This window comes from Mastigoproctus giganteus, chromosome 8 (genome assembly GCF_048544385.1).
Source record: "Mastigoproctus giganteus isolate SK-2022 chromosome 8, ASM4854438v1, whole genome shotgun sequence".
Taxonomy (NCBI): domain Eukaryota; kingdom Metazoa; phylum Arthropoda; class Arachnida; order Uropygi; family Thelyphonidae; genus Mastigoproctus; species Mastigoproctus giganteus.
In genome coordinates, this window is record NC_143582.1 from 1,663,638 (window position 1) to 1,688,617 (window position 24,980).

Genomic DNA, 24,980 nt, shown 5'->3' on the forward strand with positions numbered 1-24,980 from the left:
TGTAAATTAGATAAGGACTGTAAAACTTATTTGTTTGTTGTTCAGCTCTTACTATCTTCATTTGAAGATATTTCTTAATATTAGTTATGGGGATGAATGCGTCTTCTTCCCTCGTTACATTAAGACTCCTCCTGTGAATTAATCAAACGGACTTTCATGAACCTAGACATCTCGACGAAGGTATGTGGTACCAAGGAAAAGCCTCTGATTGTGATGTGGCCTAGCCATCAGGATCTGAAATCTTGTCATATGTCTTTCATATTACAGTGACCTTAAGTTTATTATCTGAGACAAATAATCTCTTCTTACAATAATCTGTGTACTCCAATTATCGAAACTCCAGGTGGTCCCGATAGTGAAAGCGGTGATTAAAAACCATCATCCTCTTTTTCCGGATGACAATTTTGGCTTATTGATATTGGCAGAAGTTTCCAAATATTCGGTTTTATTTCTATTTTTATGCTCTTGTCTTATTTGATTCTTGGTTGATGCAGGAAAAGTTTCCTTCCTTCCTTCCATCACCCGGCCTTCAATGATCTCTAAGGTAAATTGCGTTGCTGTTAAAAATACGGGACAAAATGAAGTGTGCGTGTAGGTGGCGCTATCTTCCAGTTCATCAGACAATCGACGTTTCGGATAATCGAAGTTCAACTACGTTCGCGTTCTTTAGCCAGAAATTAATAAAACACGAATAAAGTGAGGGGAGAATACCATCCTCCCACTCTCACCCTCCCGAATTTCGCAATCTTTCCCTCCTCGAAGCAAATTTCGCAAACCTTCACCGTGCTCTAACCCTACGTTGACCCTCAGCGCGTCGCCAGATTGCGGTCGTCGCCCTTTCGAGTGACGAAGTTTTAGGGGCGGCCGCAAGAAGTGCCGACTCGTTCTCACCCCCCCCCCCGCAGCCAGGCGTGTTTGCAGGGATGCGCGTAATGCACGAGACAGGGTGGTGACAAACAACCGACTCTCTTCTCCCCTTTCACCTGCCACGTGGCCATGATTTAAGATAATTCCGCGGGTCATCGGGCTAAGTGGCCGCTGACCATTAAGGAGACCATCACAGCGGAGAGTAGCGATGTTCGCGCCTCCCTCGAGACCCCCTAACACGGTTATAGAGACGACAGCAGTTAATGGAGAGTGGCCTCGCAGGTGGCAGGGGTTGCTTCTGTCGAAAGCTCGTGTGCAGAGGCGTGCTTAATCCAGAGTGCGGGGAGGGGGTTGAAAGGAATGCGAGGAAACCCTTTGTTTCATTAAGGTCGACCGGGACCTGAAACGCAGTCGATATTTGGAAGAAACTCTTCGTCTGGAACGAATTTTAACCCCAACTTTAACCTTCCGCAGTCTGTTCTGAATTTAAGAAACGGAGGCCCGCGACCACCCTTTGCTTAGATAGAAGCTGGACATTATGTTTATCCGACGTATTGATCTTTCTAATGTCTTCTCTCACCATCTAACTTCAACAGCTGTTTAATGGTGCATCTGTGGACTTTTTGCAGTTCCAAGATCGATGTTCTGGCACGCGGTGACCCAACAAGGGCCACGAATTGCAACTTAGGAAGCAGTAGCGTTGCACGAAGGGTTTTATGGAAGGCAGGTGGACAGTTAGAAATTTATTGACATTGGACAATGATATCAGGAAGGCGCTTGATAACAACAAACAGATGGATCTTCAGAAAGCTTTCGATTGAGTTCCTCAGAATATCTTGCGTATTAAGCTTGCTGATTGGGGATTGGGATTGGCTTTAACCTGGTTTCAAGATTATTTTAAGGATAGGAAGAGTAATCTGAGTTAATGATTCCTGTTTGGATTATATTAATATACAGAGGGGTTATCCTCCTCCTTGAGTCATTTTCTCTTTAGTATATTCTTGAATGACTTATGAAAGACAAGTTCAGTATCCTCATTTATGCTGATGACACGGAATTGTACAGACAGATCAACCAGTCTATGGACTGTGAGGAGTTTCAAAAGAGCATTCAGTCAATTTATAGCTGGATTAAAAGGCACGGCTACCTGTGAATATTGTTGAATTCCACGCCATTACCATCACTGATTCTCATAAACAACTCTTGGAATCCGTACTGATTAAAAGAATACGTGAAATTCGGGATTTCGGGGTATTAAGGACCACGAATGGTTCTTATTCCTCTCGTGGTATTAAAATAACTCGCGCAGCATCTATAATACTTGCACTAATAAAAAGAGCCTGCTTTGATTTTATTGGTCGTGATATTCCAAAATTGACTTCATATCTCGTTCGTTCTACCAAATCACTGCGCATTGTCACAGAAAAGGCCTTCCCGAATTGCTGCTGCTGCAGAGTAGGAAAAGAAACATCCCCCAGAATTGCATTCGTCGTTCCAGGAACGAAGAATGGTGGAGGTCCTAACCACGACAGATCAGAAAACAGTTGGAGCGATTTGCCAGTTCAGAGCAAAGCTTCCCAACTTTCCAGGATCGCACCAACAGATCGATTAATTATAATAAATTAATTAATGTTCTGTTTATAATCCGGGACGACCAAACGGTCAGAGGAGTTCTACTAAAATGCTATCCTGTAATTACTCCTTTTCAAGACGCTCAGCTCAACGTCTAACCTGTCTTCCGTGTTCCATCGATCCGTTCGCTTCCAGAGCGAACACGGTTTCATTTCATCGCATTGCTGACTCGGTTCCTTTTTCCCAAATTCCTGGAGTGTCCGGATACTTTCGGCAACGTAGTGTGTACGAAATGTTCCTGGCAGTTAATTTGAATTTCTCTCCAGGAGTAGCGAAGCTATCGAGGGATTCTTTTTCCTCCAAAACAAGCGTTTCGAGGAACTCAATGTCTAGCTCGAATAGCGCAGAACCGAATCGAAACTGCCTTCTGAACGCGATAATTACAGCACCAAACGACTTTGAGCGTCTGCTTGGTAAGAAGAAACTGCGAGTTGAAAAATTCTGCAAAACTCGAGCGGATCAACTTCGCACTCGCGATTGAATTCAGTCGTGAATTGGGAAACCTGTCGCGGAGGACGGAACCACCCTGGTAGACAATGCGCCCAAGGTGGTGCGGCCGCTGAGGGTTGGCGGTGTGGCCAGGCAGTTCGATATCAGTCACGGCTCTGCCTTCGCCTCCGTCCACGACATACGCGTTATCCGTTTATTGATCAAACACCCCTCTACGGAAATGCATCCAGGAGGGTGGCGCACTCACTTCTGTCAGGATCCAACTAAAAGAAATGTGGAATTTTACAAATGCGCAAATTGGGGTTACCACAATTAAATCTTTTGTAATTCTGACACGCGTCTCTCTCTCTCTCTCTCTCTCTCTCTCTCTCTCTCTCTCAGATAATCGCGATGATGTGCACATCACGTGGTTGGGTGTTGGCGTTGATTGGAAGGAGGCGGGGATGGGATGCATAACTCGTTGGATCGTAGTGGAAACATCACCTTCGAAAATGAACGCAGAATGAAAAAGAAATATTTTAAGGGTCACGGAAATCGCTAAGCGGACAAATCCTTTTTATAATTTGCAAAAAATTCAGTTTGGTTCAATGAGGGGGGAATTTAGGGTAGCGAAACCTCGACCCCTTAGAAAATGCGAGAAATTCGCGAACGCAGCAGACAACCAAACGACTGTGGATCTAATTCGGCCTTCGAGTCACGTGACCTTGTCTTTTCGGGCAGCCGCGGAGCAGAGGTCACGGGCTGACTGCCGCAAACCCGTAGGCAAAGCGCGTCCCGACGAAGAACAGAAGTACGGAGAGGCGGGAAGCACTGTGCAGCCGACAGAACCTGTAATTAGCGGACGCGAAGTGGTCTCGCCATTCATTAGGCCTCGCTCAATTGTCATTGTAATCCTGGGAATGTCCCGCGCGTCGGGCCCTGTAGGCCACAAGAGCGACACCTAGGTGCGGCTCCAATTTTATTGACAACCTAATAAATGGCGCCATTAACATACATGCAATGCAAATTTTGAGGGGCCCTATCCACTTCCCCCCGAGTATTGGCCCCTGCGTCGTCCGGAGACCTGAGGGAGATTCTTAGAGCGATAGGCTGGTGATGGCCGTCCTCGTGAGAGAAGAGGAGTTTTCTTAAGGGGGGGGGGTAAACCAAGAAATCTCAGCCAGGTCGCTCAGTCAATTATGGCACGAGGGGAGGTGCAGATCGCGTCGCCCAAAAACCCAGTACAGGTCGGGCAGGTACGAAATGTACACCCAAATTACGGATCAACAAACGGATGGTGAAAGGACATGGAACACGAGCCCCCCCCCCCCTCTTCCCGCTATCTCCGTTTCTAGTCCACTTAAAACAGCAGTCGATCCCCAGATGGCGTGACATTTAAGACGGGTCCAATCGATCGCGTGTCACGGAGTTAATTTAGGGACCTCCACTTTCGTAGTTTAAGTGCGACGTAATATTGCGGGGTGCCAAGAAAATGAATGACCCTCGCATGAAAGGTCAAATGAATACACCAATTGCGAAAGTAAGAGTGCACATTGGTGGCGCTGCTTTGACACAAGGGACCGTTCCTCAAGAACAGATCCCCGGAATGGCAACCACCACCTTTTATTAATTCTGCGTATATTTTTCATCACACTCCGGAAGGCAACACAAACGCCCCAAAATGTTTAGGGGGTCGTCATATTTCGCCATTGAGTTGAAAAATGCCAAGGTTCCCTTTTCATTTTTAAAGGGTGTTGCGATCAGAGGGGATGCTTCACCACGGTTCCGTCGTATAAGCGAGGCTCGAAGTGTACAAAGTGAGTGAACTTATACCGAGTTCATTCTTCGGTTTACAAGCGCGTGCAGTGTGTTTTGACAAAGCTGCAGTTCTGGAAAAATGAAAAACTCCCGCCCTCCCAATTTACATATCTCAGTCATATTTTCCCCCTTTTTCCACTTTTTGACGTTCAGACACCGCTGCTGCGTCGGAGCACTTTACTTTCTTTCCGAGTCAGGAATGGTTTCGAAACTTATAAACGGAATTGGCAACGTACGAACACGAGGTACCAAAAAAATGTGCGCGTGTGGTCATGTTGGCTTCAGTTAGAATGGACGAGCGTGTACAAAGGCGTTTATTACGCGAGTTAAAGGGAAGGGGGAGCGAGAATCGTTCAGAAACAGGTAGGGGGAGGTGGAGGTGAGGGGGGGAGGATCAATGGAGAAACAAAAGTGAAATAAAAAGTTATCAAAAAGAATAATCAAAGCTGACAATGAAAACAATGGAAGTTCGTTAATTCCGAACGGATTGAATTTTTTAATTGATAAATCGGAAGTGCGATCACGTAGCCAAAAGGGCCACTTCCGGCTTAATAAATACGATGTGACGCGGCTGGGGTGGCCAATGGGGTGGGGGCAAAGTCCGCCAAATTGCTCTCGTGTAACCTGGAACCGGACGCACCCGTCCGGTGGAAAGAACTGTCAACATTTCCGATTCCTCTCCGGGATGCAATTGGATGCACGAGATCTGCGTCGCTGCATTCCTCCCCCCCTCCGACTTCCCCCCCCCCCAAATTAACGAAGATTTTTCTGAGAGAAAAGCGGCGGCGTCGGGTTCGCCTCGGCGAGGGCGCCCTCCTGGGAAAACGGTGAGATTGAAGCGCGAGCCGGCCAGCAAGGACGGACGCATAACAAATGAAGTCAAAGTAAACACGAACCCGATTAGCGGAGGGATGGCCGGCCCGGGTCACGCAACGGTTTTTGTCTTCATTTGCGAAGTCGCAGATTGACAGAAAGAGCAAATTTGTCTTTCATTCCATCCGCGGTGCACGATTGCCAGGGGAACGCGTAACGAGGGGATCTTTACAGAAGAAAACGTAATTGGCGGAAGAAAGCCGTACGGCAGCCGCTGATCAAAGTCGGAGGCGATTCTGTAATTACGGCTTCGTTTCCCGCGAAAAAAAGAAACTTAAAAGTGTTTTGTCAAACCCGCCCCCTCCCTTCCCCATCCCCCCCTCCCCTTCCTTCGGCCGTCGCAATTTATTGTTGGGGGAGGGGAGAAGGACTTCGCCGTTGTGAGGATGCTCCGTCGAAACGGCTTTTTGGAGGGTTTTGCCTTGACCCGGGCGACCCTAACACGCGGCAGCCGCTTCTGTTTACCACGCGCTCCAAATAACAAATAGCCGCCGCTTGAACACCCCAGTAGGAAACGCCGAAGTAGCCAGCTCGCAGTGACGTCACGCAATAATGGATTCGAAGCGGTGTGGCCGGGGCAGGGAGGGCAGGGCACTCGGGGACGGGCGGAACAACTCTATTTGTTGCGGATCTGCGGGGACACTTGGCAGGTTTATGCGACGGGGTGAATAAAGTCCCTCCGAATCGAAGGCATTCTTCGAGGGTCCCCATCCGCTGCCCGTTTTATTACTGGGGGGGGAGAGACAAGAATTCTGCCCACGGACAGCAAAAGCGCCGCTTCAATTTGGTGATGTTTTAGCAGCCCATCAGAGAGGAGTTTCTGTTGTTGTTGTTTAAAGGTTTTTAAGAGCATCAATCAGCCATGAAGCCCATATCCTGTGGTTACAAATGCCGTACGTTGTTTGGCTGTAAATATTTGTGTTTGTGTAAATACGGTGAAACTATCACTTGTGTGTGTTTAAGCAAAAGGTATGCTTCAATTGTCATGGTATTAAGTTCTTACCAGTTTACGGTAGTAAGTAATCAATAACTGAAATATTCTATATTCCAGATAATTATAAATCAGATATTATGTATTTCATGTATTTCATAACTGTAACATAGATGTATGTTTTGTAACATAGTTGTATATGTATGTTCACCCTCTAGCCTGTGGCTGTAACCGGGTGTTCTCATAAGAGAATTAAATTGATGATAATAATAATAATAATAATATTGCTCCGTGTATACAATTGCGTGTGTTCTGAGGTCGATTTTCCTTTTTGCTGGACGAAAAACCCGAGTTTCCGGGAGGGAAAACCATTCTACTGTTGCCCGAGACCGACTAACTCAGCCACGTTGCGAAAAAGGCCGTAAAAAATGCTCCCGTCATATAGGATAGATACGGGAAGGAAGGGATCCTACGCATTGTGCTGCTCACGAGGGTAAGAAGTTCCTAAAGAACGCGCACACGCCTCGTGAAATCAGGCTACCCCAAAGGCAGGTGCAAAGAAAAATTAACTGAAAGAAAGTGTGCCGACCCCCTTGGTCCCTGCAATTTTGTCGAATGCGGCACCAACCAAGAAGCAGAGCATTCCCACCACGGATCCAAAGAAAACAAACAAGAAACAAGTATTTTCTTGAGTGAGTTCTTTATTCTTTCTTGGATGAGAGTATTGAGATTTTTATCCCGCAAACTGAGAACGCATTTACATGTAACCTGAGACAACATCCTTCGATGCACTTTCGAACCAATTAGATGAGTATCTCTGTCTAATCTAACACGGATCCTATCTCCTCCTCCTCCTCCTCCTCTAGGATCAGTGACCACCAACCTGGCTAAGTACGCGTTACTAGAGGCAGCAGCGGAAAGAGTCTATCGATCGACCACCCTTTACTTCATCAACTCCTGCGAAACTTCCAAAATCCTGACAGCCTTTTTTGGCAAACTGTTTCTGAAGAATCGGACAAGATTCACAGGATCGAGGTCAGAAGGCGTGGAAGTGTGATGGCCATCCGTCCTGGATTCGGGTTCTGTTAACGGTAAGAAGAATCAGAAATCGTTTAAGTGAGTTCCTCGAAGAGGATGCTGCGCAATTTGTGATATGCAATCAATGAAGGAAATAATTTAAGAAGTTGGATTCGAGAAGGAGCTGATGTGCGTTAAACACACCGGGTCGAAGTGGTAATTCGGGACTGAACACGGCAAGTAATTCTCGCGAACTGCATTCGACAACTCCACAGCTTGGGTAGAGGTCGACGCAGGAAACACGCGAGAAGGAAGTTCCCCCGGAGGACAGAAGTAGAAGGAAGATAGAAGTTGGTCCTATAAATCTGGAGATGGACAGCGAATAGAGGTCCAACGCATGCGTTGGATGTCCGTATTACAAACGCGATGCATCTTTAGAAATACCACATTGTTGTAGATGGCGATGACCCATGAAAATGTACTAGGACCACGTGCACACCACATCTCCGTGGTACGGTAGGGAACGCGCTTTGAGGAAATCATCGGGACCCTGACACTGCCTATCGGATCACTGCAATCACACGATGGAGAGCAGAAAAGTACGATCTGAGGTTTCATTCAAGAAACAGGACTCGACCCGGTCCTCATAAATATTCGATTTGTGTACTCGTTTGTAAATCCTTGAAAAGCGCCACCTATGGAAGGAAAATTGTTATTCGGAAATGCGCATTTTTTGAATAAAATAAACCAAAATGTCGAGACTGCGCTGGAGCGTTATGGGCGAACTGGGTCTGGACTCATTCCCCGCGGATGACATCGGTGGACAGCGTGGACTCTTCTCTTCTCTTCTGGACAATCCGATCTTCGCCAACTTCCACTGCACACAACAAAGAGTTGTCAAAAACCGACCAATTGCCACGTTCGGGTGAGGGCTCTTCTGCTGACCGATTCCCCCCTTCTTGCCCCAGTACAACGCAGGGATTCGGAGAAATGCGAAGATCATCCGAAAGGGATTGCGCTGTGCGGCCACAGCAAATGCGATACGAATGTGTAAACGCCGAAAGCTTCGAGAAACGGAAATTATTGGCGGTGAAATCGGGGGTTGCCGTCCGAAGAAAGCAAAATGTTTCGCACTCACGTGACTGCGATGTGTGTGGCGGAATCGAGATTTGCAGTGCGATCCGAGATGGTTTAAGGATAGCGAAGTAATACCCACGGGAGCATCCGCCGCTAAAAAACCCCCTCCTACTTATACTACAGTGCAAGCGGTAACAGCAGCTGCCCCCCCCCCCCCATTGGCCACTGGATCCGAGTCCCTAAGCGGAGGTCATGCTTTAGCCGAAGAACGAGGGCGAAGTTCAGATCTATTGCGAGTTCCTTTGACCCCCAACACTCACTGCTGCGGTCACTCACTCCAGATCAGCGCTGCTACTGAACCCCTTAAGAAGCACACACACATCCCCACCCCTGATGTTTCCTACCCACCATAAACATTGCGCTTGCAATTCGAAGTCCCCTCAACGCACATTCGGAGGACGCCTCAAAGCATTTTGCATCCTCACAAGGACCCTCCTCCGCATCTTCTGAAACACGCTTCTAAAAAATCAAAGAAGGGGGTATTCGACAACTAAGAAGGGGGTATTCGCGAAGCAGCCACCAGCGTGCCCACCGTCGATGTCCGTCGTTACTAGGGAGAGGTCAAAGGGAGCAACTTCTTAGGGGTAACCTCTCGCTCGAAAAAAAAAAAGTTCTTTTTCCACTCGAGCTCTTTCGTTAAATGAAAGGGGTGGTCAGGAAGCGCGCTATTTACGGGAATCAGGGGTTGGACAGAGAGCGTAACGGCGAACTGAGAGCACCGTTCGCTTATCCGAAGACACAGTCGGCCGTTGTTATCCGAGCAGCAGCACCTCCGCCGCACGCGATGCGAGCTTCAAAAGGAACCGCGTTTTACGAGAACAAATCAATGACGGACGCATTTCTTGCAGGGTCGTCCGGCGAAGGTCAAGAATCAGGCTCGAGAGGACGAACGAAAGATGGGGTGGTGGGTGAGTGGGAGGGGAAGTCCCCGGCAGAAACTAGAAGAAGAAGAAGAAGAAGACGTACCTTTTGCTGTTGCGACGTCGCCTCTTCGTGGCGTACATCGTGCCCAGGTGGTTCATGTCGGAAGGCTCGGGAGTCACCGCTACTGTCGGAGCTACAGACGCACACCAACAACTCCTGCTGGGAGCCCGTCACAGGCTCGCGGCTTTGCGATCATCCCTGCCGTGTTGCAGCGCGACCGCAGTGTTCCGAGGTGACACGGCGGCCACTGGGGTTGCAGGTTGCGAAGGTTGTGAAGGACAGACGGATTAATCCTCGACTGAATTCGACGGAAGAGGCTACGGCACGGCGGGCCACACCGTAGTCACAGCAGACAGTCGTCGGACCATCGCGTCTTATTAATATCTCAACGCCGTGATTGATGGGTCACTTTCTGCCGCAGCCGGGCTCGGAGAGGCCACGCCCCTCTCGGGAGCGGCTTGCCAATGGCGGCGCTGCTGGCGATGACGTACGGGATGGATGACGATGGCGGCAGACCGCCAGAGGGAGGCAGTGGAAAAACAACGCCGAGCGGCGGCGAAAGGTTGGGATGGCGGCCACGTCTGCCCTCGGAGTGACAGTTTCCGACGGCTCCATCCGTCGCACAGATCGCATTAGCGACAGGTAAGGCACGAATTAGAACCCATCCGATCGCGGATTATTCTCCCAGTTATTCTCCCCCCCCCCTGTCGGGAGAATAACAGTTCACCATTAACAGTTCGCCCGTCAAGCGTGCACGAGGAACGGCCACGCGCACTTCCTTTTGCTTTTCCTTACGGCCATGAAAAGGGCACCCAACTCTCGGAGCAAACAGCCACCGGGTTCGGCCTCCTCCCCCAATTGTCAGGTGCAATTAGCGTCTGACATCAGCAGAAATCTGGACGGAATTTTAATTTAAAAGATGACGTCATCCACGTGCCTGACCACATTTCGGAAGCATCGATTAGCTGCGGGATTGAACAACCGACACAAAGCACCCCAATGTTCATAAGAAAAGTGGATAAACGAATGATGCTCGAAGTGTCCTGTGATAGCACGGGGATGGTGGACACCCCCTTATGGTTCTTCATCTGACTACACCTTTTCAGTAACGGCAGCTGAGTGAAGGAATAAACCGGAATCCATTGCACGCGGTATCCATCTGCTTTCGCATTGATGGCTGTCGAATCTTTGGAGAGGTCTTCGGGATCATCGGAAAGTGAGCCAAAGAGAGAGAGAGAGAGTGAAGCAGTGCCACGAACAGATGCATATTCTACCGAGTGGTCTACGAGAAGAATTTATCTCTGGAAGACGCTTGGTCAAATGCAGTCCTGAAACGTAATTGAGCCAAAGCCCTGGGACCAATCTCAACCCACAGTACGCTGCCCACAAATCGGTTGGAATTGAAATGGAGAGGCACTGCTTCGACCCTGCTGAAGATTATGGTGACTAAAACCCATTCGGATGCGGTGTTCCTCCAAAAATGGGGCTTCTTTCTCCAAAAGCAATTGCCAGCTGACCACCGAAGTTTAATAAAATTGAAATGTAGCGAGTAATACGTAATCGATGTAGTTAATAATAATCAGATTAACGAACTGATGGCTGCTGTGATTGAGTAATGTCTTAGGCTGTTGTATTTTCAATTTTAATGAACTTCAACGTCACCCTTAATGCAACTTCTCTTCAAAACCGACGTTACCTTCTTCTTCTTCGAAACGAAGTCGTTCTATAGATAGGTTGAAGAGGTCTTTCTCACCATCCACATCACTGTGACACAGACCAGAATCCAGTCCAGCAATGGGCTCAAAACGCAACATTCGACAGACTACGGTTCCTCATCCAAAATCCGTTGTCCCACAGGGGTGGGGACCTAGGCCACAGATGTATGATATGTAAATATCTACAGAGAACCTTATTGATGTCACGAACAAATTACCAAACAAAGCTACTGCGGTTCCCGATGGATTCCCCCTTTTAACAATTAAAATATGCAGCACACGCGGAGTACATCTTCTCCTTCACACTCCAAAACAAACCTCAAATAAAAAATTTTAAATTTCTGTTTATACTCCGGGACGACCAAATGATCAGAGGAGTTAACGATTACCAAAAAAAAAAAAAAGCAATTAAAAACGATATCCAAATCTTGGTAAAGGGTAGCACCCAGCACAGATGTCACCCTCACCTCGGATGAAGGGCTCACTGTCCAACATAACACTTTGAAGACACATGCAGCACTGTGGGCCATACGACAGGAACCCGTGGGTGTTTGAAATACAGCTGAATTTAGCATTTAGCACTAGCAGTGGCAGAAGATGCAAGAAGCCGATACAGCAACGGCTAAAAAATAAAAGAACACTCCTCTCTCAGCTATTCATTCCACCAATAGTTTCTCCAGTTGTCCCTTGAAATTATTTCCACAACAAAAATGGAAGTTTGTTCCAGAAATCAACTACCCGCTGGCTAAATTATAAAATAAAATAAATGCAAATTTCCGCACATCTGTCCTACAACTGTCTTTTCTTAATTTGAATTTATGCCCCCTTAAGTTTGTAATCTGAACAAGTGGAAGAATCCCATCAGAATTCAGCGTGCTAAAACCATTCAAGTCTTTATACACCTCAATAAGATCACCTCGCAGGCCTACTCTCCTGGCGCTTCAATTTGCAGAATTTAAGCCTTTCTCGTAACAGCACCCCTTTGTTCCCTTCACCAGTCTTGCCCTTCTCTGCAGATTTACATCCTTCCTAAAGTGACATCTCCAGATCTCTTTACAGGACTCAAAGTGTGGCCTGACCATTGATTTATACTGTCTTCACTGTTATTAACAACCCTGACAACCTTTGCATCATCTGCAAAGTTAGACATTAACCTGATATACCTTCATCAGTATCATTGACACAAAAAAACAATGGTCCAATAGTGAACCCTGGGGGACTCCACTACTAAGATTAGTTCACGATGAGCAGTGTCCACTGATTACCACTCTCTGTCTTCTCCCCCTCAACCACCCCTTTATCCATAGCAGCAATTTGCCTCCAATGCCACACTGCTCCAATTTGTGCAGCAGTCTTCCATGTGCAACAGTATCAAAAGCCTTTCTAAGATCCAAGTATATAATATCAAAGTTATTCCCTGCATCCAGTTCTTTTGTGACTGCATCATAGTATCCAATCAAGTTGGTCAGGCAAGACTTACCCTTAACAAAACCATGCTGTGTCCGAGCTATAACTGAAGTCTTGTCCAGATAATAATAATAATAATAATTTATTTATCCCTATTTGATGTTACACTTTTTTGAGGGATAACAGCAAAAAGGGAGGGAGAACACATAAGCCAATGTCTTTTTAGGGGGTGTTCCCTTAAAAAATTATGAATATACAAATACACAATTGAAAAATGTACAGTTCTGAAATTGTACAGGTAACGTTCGACAGAAAAGACAAATAAATTTGTGTTTTTTTTTATACATTTCTTTACAGAAGACTTGGAAAAGCATCACCACTTATAACATCATTGCGGACATTTTTACAATTAAATGAGGAGAGAAAAGAAAAATGATGAGATGTCTGCACAGAAACTATTTGCCAACTGCTTCCTTTAACATTTGTACATTATTTCCGTGTTGGTGTTTTTAAAATCCAGGCGTTGAGTGGAAGGTAATTTGAATCAGACATCCCTGGTGATGTGTTCAATTAGTAGTTTCTTGAACTGATTTAGTGAAGTGACATTTTCGATTTTTGCAGGAAGTTTCTTCCACGTTTTAGCACCTCTCTATTTTATGCTTTTCTGAAAAGCGGAATCTTCAGGTTGGCTTCATTTATCAGATTGTACGATATTTCCTCTTCGTCTGTGGTTATGAAAAAGGATCTGAAGAGAGGGGGAAAGTAGTCTGCTGTCTTCATAGCATTGTAAACAAGGATCGCCTCGGCTTTCTGCAATAGCTGGTAGATGGCGAGGAGACTCACAGATGGTCCTGCAGTGCTTCTTTAACCAGTGCGTCCATTAATTTTCCTGGAACAGAAGTTAAACTAACAGGTCTGTAATTTCCTGTGTCTCCCTTGGATCCTCCTTTGTGGATTGGGGTCACATTTGCACATTTCCAGTCTATGGGTACCTCGCCTGAGTCCAAGGAAGCTCTCATAATTATGGCTAAGGGTTTGCTTAATTCCTTTGCGGCCTCCTTTAACATAACTGGATAGATCCCATCCACCCCGGGTGCCTTTCTTATAATTAAATGCAACAATTTTGTCCTCTCCACTTTGCTCTCAGTTATTACAAGATTATCTAGCTTACTGCCAGAGTTGAATACACCTCTGGCATTCCCCTCGCTGAATAACTCCTCATGTGTGAATGTCGATGCAAAATATTCATTTAGTTTGTTAGCTACCTGAGCAGGATCATCAACAGTTGACCCATCAATATCAAGTGGACCAATCTGACTCATCCCCTTCCTTCTAGAGTTCACATAAGTAAAGAACTCTTTGCTGTTTTTCTTCGCATCCCTTGCCAAGGATTTAATTTGTAAGTATCCCATGCATTTTTGTTCTCTGCCATATGCCTCATTAGTTCATCTGACATCCATTTTGGCCTAAACCTTGAATAATATTTCTTAGTTGGTATGTAAAGCCTAGTAGCTTCCAAGATAAGTTCTTTGAATGCTTCCCATTTTGAATTTGCTGTTGGTAACATCATCAGTTGGTCCCACTGTATAGAATTTAAATACTGTCTCAGTCCATCGTAGTCGCCTTTACGGAAGCAATAACCCTTCCCTTTACCCCTAATGGTAGTTACCTCTTTGAGTAAATCCCACTTCAGCACACTGTGATCACTGCCACCTAGTGGTTCGTTTATCTGCAGATTCTTAATGCATGAAGAATCACTGCTGATAATCAAATCAAGAGTATTACTCCCTCTAGTTGCCTCCCGAACATGCTGATGTAGAAAACAATCATCCAATAAATCCACAAAAGCCTTGCTAGTGTGTGAGTATCCAGCCCCCAAATTCCAGTCAATATCTGGGAAATTAAAATCCCCCATTATAAGACTCTGATTTACTGGCCCACTCTACTTCATAATTGTTCGTTGTACTCAACAGAGTCATTAGACTTGTAACACATTTCTACTCTCAATTTTGCATTCCCAGTGGTCACACCAAACTGACTCAACATTGCACTGTCACCGACGTGAACTTCCTGTCTTAACTGAGTATGACAGGAAGGTCTTACTCAGTACACGTGCCTTGAGTGACCGGGGTTCAAGCTCGTGACTGCTAAATACGGTGCAGTTTCTCGTATTCTGTCTATCTTGTGAACTTCTCTGACCGTTTGGTCGTCCCGGAGTACAAACGGAAAATTTATTTATTTAACTGAGTGACCGGCAATATCTGCATTTGATATCTTGAGAAGCACTTCAATTTCATTCAACTTATTTCGCAATTTGCATTACCTGAAGTTCATCTTGAAGTGCCTTTCGCCAATTCTGCTTTACGCTTCTGAAATTTGGGTCTGTGTTTCAGTCAATCAGCCTGCTTCCTTTACAGGTATCTAGAAGTGCAATATTGATTACTAAAATAGATGAACCGGGTGGGGCAACATCTTACTATTGCCAGCTCAATCATCCGAGCAAATCTGGATAAAATTTTTGGATAAAGTTTATTCGGAAAATTTTATCCAGATTCCTTCGGAGGATTTATCCGAAAATTAAAGCACCGTTATTATCGGTGTGGATAATCACAAATTTTTCTGGATAATCAGCTGTATTAGGACAGAACCTATTGCTATGTGTCGTGGATTGAGTTCATTTCAGTTTATCCCTCTGTTCGGTGTTCTCCAAGGCTCCTCGCTGGAACCTTTACTGCTCAACGCTTTTATCAACGATCTTGGAAACGCAGACACCGATGGAAGAGTAGAGCTCTTAATGTTTAGAGACGATATAAAACTGCACTTCGTTTAACGAGACTGGGATTCAACACTCCAGCGAACGACACATCTTTGCAGAATTTGCTACAAATCATGTTTTACCACAAATCATGGCAGTGAGCCCACTGAAACGTAGTTCGGCATTTATCAGACCAAGGTTATTTCGCGCAATATTCAAGAACTGCTGCGCAATAAATCTTACTCCACGTTCCCTCTGGAATCGCAAAGGGAACGTGGAGCAATCTTTAACAGGTCATCAAAAATCGCAAACAAACTCGATACGTCACAAACTAGTTCCTAAAACACGTTCGCAGTTTGGTTGAGTAATCACGAGAGATTACAATCTCCTCATACGTGAATATCGCGCTCAATTTTAACAAAACAGGGACCCAATAAGAATTAATTATTTGTCTTCCTGAAGAATCTAACCACGAAATATGATCTGTTATCATCTTTCGCAGTTAGATTCTTCAGGAAGGCAAATAATTAATTCTTATTGGGCCTATATCTTGTTAAAATTGAATGGAATACTCCTAGGTTGAATTTTAAATTTGAATTTTTAAATCCCCAAAGCGTTGTCCAAAGCCTGACCCGGTATTTTTTTAATTTTTCCGACTCTTTGGACAGTGTCTTATTGAAGTGCTTCCAACACTGTGTTTTCAAGGGAGGGGTTTTCCTTTTACAGATTGAATAGCAGTTTTAACACCAATTATCTTCGAAGTTGTATATCTTGTCCTGTGTTGATGAGATTTGCTGTAGTAAATTACACTCAACGAAGCTTCCGTAATACAGAGACAAACCCAACTAACTCATAGAGCTGTGAATTATTCCATTTATTTTAATGCAATACGTCCATCTTGATGTATAACCACAAATAAATCTTCGTGGTGGAAAAGGGGAAGACCCTTGGAAAGACAACCCTTAAAAACACAATTTGAGATCAATTTTGGGAAGTGGACAAAGAAGTCCTCTGGATTCCCATTAAGAGAGTATTAACCCTTTCCAAAGTACGTACGTATATATACGTTTTTCGAAAATGTTTGCGAAGACATTGAACAAACATTTCTGCATCAAAATACGAAACGAATTAGTTGATTTGCATAAATTAAACGTGGTTTGATTTCGTTTATATTCCTAATTAATTTTTTCTGTAATCGGAAAACCAATTATTTTGGCCCAAAAAATATATTTCGTGCGTTTTCGAACAGGGGTGGCCTGAAGGTGGTGCCAAAGAGTTAATAACTGTTCTCGGTGAATGAGCGGTTCGTGAAAACGAGGCACGCTTCGAAACAAGCGGCGATGCCCGAGAAGATCGATACCGTAAACAGGTTTCAATGAGAGTGGCAAGCAGGTGGTAAATATGACCACGCGCACCGTGGGGTGTTGGCGTTAAGGTCTAGAGTGGAGTTCATCTTCGAGCACAAGCTGATGTATCTCGGAAACTGCGTCCACGCAGCTGGCAGACCCAAGTTGGGATGTTCGCAGAGAAACCGCACTCCTCCTTCTTACCAAATTTGAGTCGCTCCACCAATTTAGCCCCCCTCAATTGGTGGCGCTGCCTTAAATTTAATACGCTTCGTAACTGAGCGAAAAAAGCCCTGCACTCCCCCCCCTCGTGTCCTGTGTTTACAGTATACCAGAAATGTCTGAAAATGTGTACGTGAGTGTGTAAGTGGGCTGAGTACACGTAGAGTGTGATGCTGCGAGAGGTCCCCCAATTAGAGTGCAGTGGGGGCAACCTACTGAGGCCGTCAAGCCGCCTTCTTTTTAGGCACCTGCTAACAGCGTTGCCTGCTGCGCGTGGCCACTGTGGGATTTCTAAGAGAGTAGTGTGCGTCCATCTCCTTGTCCCACATAGGGCAATGCGACCTATGAATTTACTCCCCCTTAATACCAGTATCCTTTCCCCACCCAAACATGGACTCCACCACCCCCAACCTTTTTTCTGCTCTTCACCCCAACGGGGTTTCCTCTCTATACCTTCTACTTTCAATTTACAGGTAGAGCGTCTTTCTATCATCCACTTCCCTTATCTTCCCCCCCCACTTTCCCCCAACACTCAACCATCACCCCCGTGTTCCCTTTCCAATAAAAACGCGCAGTTTTTTTTTTTGTTAGTTTTCTCGGGCCTCCCTGGCAAGTTGAGGTGACATCCGGGGTTCGCCCTGCCAGAGACTTTATCTACACTCTACACCCAGCTTACCCGCTCGGTGTGGTGATGCCCCTCAGGAGCCCCGAGGCTAAATGGATTCGGATAAATATAAAATAATTTAATCTTCTCAATAAAATGAAAACTTTTGCGTTGCAGCCATTTAAAAATTGCCCAGAAAAAAAAAAAAGATCGGGGATACAGCTGAGATGGGTAATCTTCTTGTTATAAATAAAAAAATATAAACAATACGAATAAACAATATTATTGTTCAAGAAAGTAAATTATTATGCGTAAACCAGCCCGAAAAAAAAAAAAAAAAAAAAAAAGGGTTTTTGGTTTGTGTAATGTTTAAGCACGTGAAATTATTACCATTCCTAATATGGTAACAGAAAGCTCTAAATATTATAAAAAGATCTAAAGGCATGTGGCCCGCTAATACCTGCAGGGCATTTGTTGAAAATGCCCTGCAAGTCCCCTGAATTGCCAACAACATCGTTAGGCCGCTGTAGCCTAGTGGTCAGGCGCGCGGGTGCATAAGTACACGTGCCTTGAGTGACCGGGGTTGAAGCCCGTGACTACTGAATACGGTGCTGTTTCTTGTATTCTATCTGTCTTGTGAACTCCTCTGACCGTTTGGTCGTCCCGGAGTATAAACAGAAAATTTATTATTATTATTTGCACACAATTTAACTTGGCATTAAACTTAATCTTATTCCCACAAGTTACCAACACTGATGATACTTAAGTCACTATTGGCAGAAATATAATAAAGATTTAAAACTGATCTACGTGACCCCCATTCTGATTTGCAAATACTGCGTGAGTTGAGGGGGGGGGACCCCGTTCGCTTTACAAGAAAATCAATCCACTGCGCACTGCTTCCTTTCTGTACACTGTACTCCCCATTTTCAGATCCCTTATATCTGAATGACACCACGTCTACGATATCCCCACAATGTCTGCACTTGACCAGCACTCCAAATTCCCCAAATTTATTAATTCCATTATTTGTGTACACGCACCCATTTATTCTTACTTTTAGCTACCCTACCATAACCAAAAATTCCATCCCGTGAGCATTAAACATTCTGTGCACAGACGAATTGATCGACGAGACTCTCGTCATACCCTCCTATCGTGCCTGGGCAGGACTGCGAACACTTCAAATTTAGTCCTAATTCGCGACTTTTTCCCAACATTGCCCTGTACTTGTTAAGTAAATCCTCAGATCTTCTACTCTTAATGTTATTGGTGCCGACGTGTACAACAACAACAACAACATCGCCTTTCGTGCTCTTCAAAGATGATATCTGCTCTACAACGTCATCTACTTTTGCCTCTGGCAGATATACCTCAGTCCTCTCCCATCTGTCATATTTTTGCGCAATATATTCCCCGTTTCCATGACAACAGAGTAACTAACCGTAGCCACTTCTTGTGGGATCTCTGCTGCGGGGGTTGCCATTACGTTGTTAACGCTAGAGCATGGCCTCAAGAGTTGGGGTGGGCGGCTGAATGCTGATGATCCTTCTCTTTGAATCCTCGAAGGCATCGAGCCCCCACAATCTCATACAGTATGTTTGGCCATGCGGAACGAATTCCAAATGGATTTCCCCACCTTGTCCTCTGGGAGTCGCAAACTACGATAAGTAGGATCTTAACAATTGGCCGAGATTGTCTCGCATTTTTTGGGCATTGGAAAAGATGGAGCTTTCCACTAAGACGAGTGGCCTTCGTCTTCGGGTTATTAGCTAAATATCCACAACTGCTCATCCACTAATGATGCAAGAAACAAAATACAAAAATGGATAAACAAATACAGATCCAGTTTTACTCGCACTGTTCTTTGGCAACCTGCCAAGTGATGGTGCTGAGCGATTCATCCCTTTCCTCGGTCGGCGGATGAATGTCAATCCCCGATATCTTCCGCCCCTTAACCCCCGTTGGTTTGATGACGGAAAGTTGCGGGAAGGAAAACTTCTTTTCGGAAGACGCGTGGGTGTGGACACTTGGGGCCGGTGTGTGTCGAGGGGGAGGGGGGCAGGATGAGGATGTGTTTGTGTCCGCGTCAATAAAACTGCGAGAGGTGTTATTCCCAGGGATGGAAAGCGGAAAGTGTTTCTCGGGCAGGTCACGTAGCGGATAACGTCCGCCCGCTCGACACAGGTAGCTCATTTGGATTCAGACGTTCGAGCAGAACAGTAAACACGCCGCGTGCGACTCGGCTTCCGGCGGGACACGTCCCGCTGGGCTAACCCTACTCTCTCCGGGTTTCCCGCAGGTTGACAAAGTGCCTCCTGCGAACGCGGACAAAGGGAGGCCAGCTGGAGCGTGTGTCTCCAGTAGCCACCTCCGCAGGTGTGTCTCTCTCTCTGTCGAAATGGCGGCCCAACCCCTGTATCCTCCCCCCCTCCACGGGAAGCCAAAAGAGTGACGGCGGTACAACCAGAACTAATCCTTGCGCACGAAACTCAATTGGCGTGAAGTGGGCCACTAATGGGGAGAACGAAAGGAAAAGTTGGACCAAAAAATTCCGATCACAGTCAGCGTTTTACTGCAATTTCAACCTTTGACCGCCCAGCAAGGCGCACTTCAGAATGACATTCCCAGCATCCGTCCTACACAGACGACCTCCCTACACCGAGTCGAAAGAGTTCAGGTTTGAATCCCGTCAATAACGCCAGGAATTTTTATCAGCTTTTTTCCCCCCTTCCCTGACTGTGGTTTTTCGTCCAGCAAAACAGGCAAACTGACCAGAGAATACACGCAATTTATGGTTAAAAATAAATAATTAGCGACGCATTACTGCAACTGGAAAATGTTGTACCAGTGACATTTTGATGTCGTCAAAAGTGATTTAAACTTTCTATTCTACCTTGACGGAAGCGCCGCCTATCAGAGAGAACCAACGGCACTTATCTTACGAAATACGGCTTCCAACTGACCATATTAGAGGCCCAGATGACATTCCAGGCTTATTTTGGAAAATGACTCTCGCTACCTTAAAACCCCTCATACTGCGGATCTTCAACTTGTCTCTCAGGCTGGGGAAGTATCCTAAGCACTTTAAGCAGGTCAATATAGTTCCTATTTTCAAAAAAGGTGATAAAAATGACGTATGCGATTATAGACCCATAACCTTGCAAAACAGCCTGGCTAAACTCTTAGACACAGCAGTACACAAACATCTCTTCGAATTCTTCAGGCCTTTCATTGATAAAAATGAACATGGTTTCTGCAGTGGCAAGTCAGAAGTCACAAATTTGCTTCCTTTCTGGCAATACACCTCTGAAGCTCTTGATAACCACCTACAAGTTGATGCAGTCTACACAGACATATCTAAGGCATTTGATAAAGTCCCGCACGAACAACTTCTGGAAAAACTTAAGCTGTATGGCATCCGTGACCCTTTGCTCTCATGGCTACGCAGCTATATTACGCATCGTTCCTTGAGCGTTATCATCGATCAAGTGAACTCAGACTGTTTTTTACCACACTAAGCGGAGTACCACAAGGCTCTCCCTTAGGTCCTCTTCTCTTCATTGTTTTCGTAAATGATCTTCCTTCGTTCATCTACACCTCCAATGTTCAAGTTGCTCTCTATGCAGATGATCTTAAGATCTACTCAGCAGTGAAGGAGACTACCGATTCTCAACAACTTCAATGTGCTCTCAATAAATTCTCTCTGTGGCTATCTCTGAATGGCTTGTCTGCTAACCCCTGGAAGTGCAAAGTTATCTCTTTCTCATCTTGCAGATCTCCACAACTAATGAATACGGAGTATAGTATTAACTCTGTGATCATCGAAAGGTGTGACCAAGTTAACGACTTAGGGATTCTCTTTTCCAGCAGTGCTAAATTCGATGCCCATGTCCTTAAAATCACCAGCAAAGCATTCAAAACACTGGGATTCATCAAACGGAACACATACAAGTTCAAAAACTACAGATATGCGGTTATCCTTTATAAAACTATTGTTCTGCCAATCCTTGAATTCAGTTCACCCATCTGGAATCCTCACACAAAGACTTTAACTAACAAAATTGAACCAGTCCAAAAAAAGTTTGTCCGTTACCTTACGTACCGCGATCCTCTATTCTATCACTCAGTGTATTTATTTATTTATTTATTAAATCTGTCTATTGCTCTGCCGAAGAGCCACCCCCTGTACTATTAATCGCTGTGTGATTACTTTCATCTGAGGTCTCTGTGCACTAGAAGAGTTACTGCTGACATCGCCCTCCTAGCCAAAGTAATCAGTGGAACTTATGAAGCATCTGATATCCTGAGTAAAATAAACTTCAATGCTCCTTGTAGACAAGTCAGGAACCTTACACCGTTTCGCCTTGACTCTGCCAACACGGACTTAATGAAGTTCAGTCCACTGAACAGAATCAGCAAATCAGCAAATGACTGTCTCATTGACTTCTTTGACAACTCCCAATCACTGATGAACTCCATCCACAAGTTTGCCTCTTCTCTTAAACTGCAAAGTGACTAGCTCACATCTAATTATTGTAGTTTATTATTATTATTTTTCTATTCTCTAACCGATTAATTATCAATTAACTTAATGCAATCCTCTTTTGTACATCTGATTTAAATGTTTGAATCTACATCAATGTCTATCTTCCTGTTGGATTTCATGTTATTGTTATTATGTTTATTGATCTGATCTCAGATACACTCTTCATGGTTACCTGTTGTGTATCTTGTTATTATTAAAAATAAAAATAAAAAAAATAAAATAAAAACTTCCGGCAAAGTAAGGGACCCCTCGAAAGGGGCTCTTTCATCCGCTAAATAATTAATTAAAATAATAATTAGCAAATTTCAAATTTAAATTTTCAAATTTCCTCGTCAGTAATTCAAATTGGTAACTCGAATCTTCAAATATAAAATTCCCAAACCCATTACTACTACACTCGTTTCCAAAAAATGAGCAACAATGCTTGCTTACCAATACTGAATGGACTCTAAAAATAAAATATAATTTTCGTACGGTTAGTGGTTAACATATTTTGCGCACGTACCGTAGACGCTTGGGAGGGGGTTCGATGAAAGCGAAGCACCAAGAAATGCTGCTCGCATTTACCAGCGGATTAACTTGGTGTCCTCTTTCAGCGAACTCCCCAGTCACGCGAGAGTTGCCAATGTTTGCAAGATCCTGGAATAATTTAGCTGCAAAGCCACTGTAATATTACATCAGAGGACTGCATGGACCAAAATTTTAGAATGTTTTCGGGTCAACCCTAGACAATGAATAAAGGGCGCACAGGTGAGGGCGCTCTTGGAGCCTATGTGAGACCTTATGGATGGGCATTATCATCGAGTAAGATAAAGTCTCCCCTTTGCACTTCGTCTTACATGACGATAATGCCCAGCTTTTTTCCACCAGACTGGTTCGCAAGTGCCTGAAGATGAGCCCCATCGTCCACAGCGTGGCCAACAGGATCCCCTCTCAGACCTACGTAGTAGCATCGTTGGGATATTTAGCTTCAACCGTAAGGAGACATGGTGCTGTTCTCGAATCCTCCAAAATCTTTCCATGGCTTACGAGTCCTCTTAAACAGTCTTTCATTCGGTCTTCTTGGATTCGGTCAGAATCGTCGGTGGGGTCAGAAGGGGAGGGGGCATGCCCCTATTCTGTTGTGAATCGATGGGCTATTCGCCTATTCTGCTATAAGACTATACTACCACCAAGAACATCCAGAATTGTTGAGTCAATGGAAAGTGGAGATAAAGCGCCTGTTGATCTGCAACTGCCATTCCATTGTCAGTTTGCCATTAACGAACTCGTCCTGTCATTTTCAATACAGGGGGCGCTGCACTCAATCGAATATTTGCGCGGGTTAATAAAAAAATGAATAAACGATGTCACGTGATCAGTGATCACCTCCACCCGACCACGGACAGCGCTGGTGTTTACCCGAAATCTGTCTTATCGTCTGATCAGGGGGTGGGGATGCCGCTAATCAGTCTTTCTGGGGACGAGCGCCTTCTCCACCCCACCGTATTTACACGGGCGCAGTGTGGCTGCACGTACTCGATCGTGCAATTGTCGTAGCCTCCGATGTCTTCCCAACGAGGCCGGCTCGTTCTGACCTCGCGGCGATCAGTGACCTTTGTGACCTTGGAAGAGAGAGCTTCGCCAGAAGCACCTGCCTCCTCGTGACCACGCCGGTGACTTCCAATAACGACGGCAGACTCGGCCACCACGCACGTGCCAGTTGCCATGGAGACGTTGTTCTAAGCGAGTAGCCGCGGTAACGACTACCGAAAGATGTCGGCAGCGAAGAAAAAGTCTCAACGGACTCGCCCCCAGTTCAGCAAATCGCGGTGTGCCTGTCACGCGACGCTTCCCAACCTTCGTTTTGCTTTTTATTTACTTTTACCGTAATCCGCAACGTTTTAAAACGCATACTGCGAATAGGTTGAGGGTTGGGAAGTGAGAAACAGGTTTGGTAAAATGTCTGTGCGAGAAATAGGATGGGTTGAATCCCATTGCGAAAGGTTATTATTATTATCATCTGTTCATTCCCCTTAGGTGGAAGGAGGCTGTCTCCTGTTGGAATATGTTCTTAAGGCGTTTAAAGCGCTGATATTAGAAGAGATTTGTTGTTCGTACAGCGTCAACTGGTTCCTCGCACAAAAACTGTGAACAGGATTCGAAGCCAACGACAAGAGATCGCATATGTTCGATTTTTCATCCACACAAGTCACGTGGTACTGCGCTCACAGCATCCTCTTCTGCAAATGGTTCAGTTGAGTGGAAGTTTACTTCATTCTGGTGTGAAATATTTGGCCACACAGATGGATTATTCCATCGGGTTTAGTGCATGAGTTTGCAGTTGATGGGATGGAGAGGATCTTTTCTTGCTCTTCTTAGGATGTGGCTTCATTTAAGCAAAGTTCCATGCAGAAGGAAAAACACCACTGGAAGAAGAGGGCGTGAAGAGGAACAGGAAACATGAGCAAGCTCAGGAGTATAGGTTTTGAGAAGACGTGGAGAAATGCCATCAGGTTGTCGCACCTCAGAATTCAGTATTCTAGCCCATGGTATCTGCTGAGCTGTGCTTGAGGAGCTGAGGACCACATGACAGAGTGGGATCGGAAAGAGGCATCTTTGGATGTATTCCATGATTAGTGTAGGACCCCAATCCCCATTAGTTCCTGCCTAATCGCCCATATGGCTGCGTATGGTTTTGTGTACTCAAAGCCCCTTCCAAAAGTAAAGACTTCGTCCCACGAAAGACTTAGAGGTACTCGTGGGAGGTAAGCG

The 24,980-nt window shown here is 45.3% G+C and overlaps 1 protein-coding gene across 2 annotated transcripts in view; it reads right to left on the minus strand.

Moving 5' to 3' along the window:
* Positions 1-9,923, minus strand: part of LOC150081192 (uncharacterized) — a 211,284-nt gene extending 201,361 nt beyond the window's left edge. For both annotated transcript variants that reach the window (XM_090378861.1, XM_090378860.1), the window contains exon 1: positions 9,671-9,923. In XM_090378861.1, coding sequence (XP_090234987.1) covers positions 9,671-9,726 — 56 coding nt within the window. In that variant the 5' untranslated portion in view covers positions 9,727-9,923. The remainder of the gene's footprint in view (positions 1-9,670) is intronic.
* Positions 9,924-24,980: the final 15,057 nt, after the last annotated feature.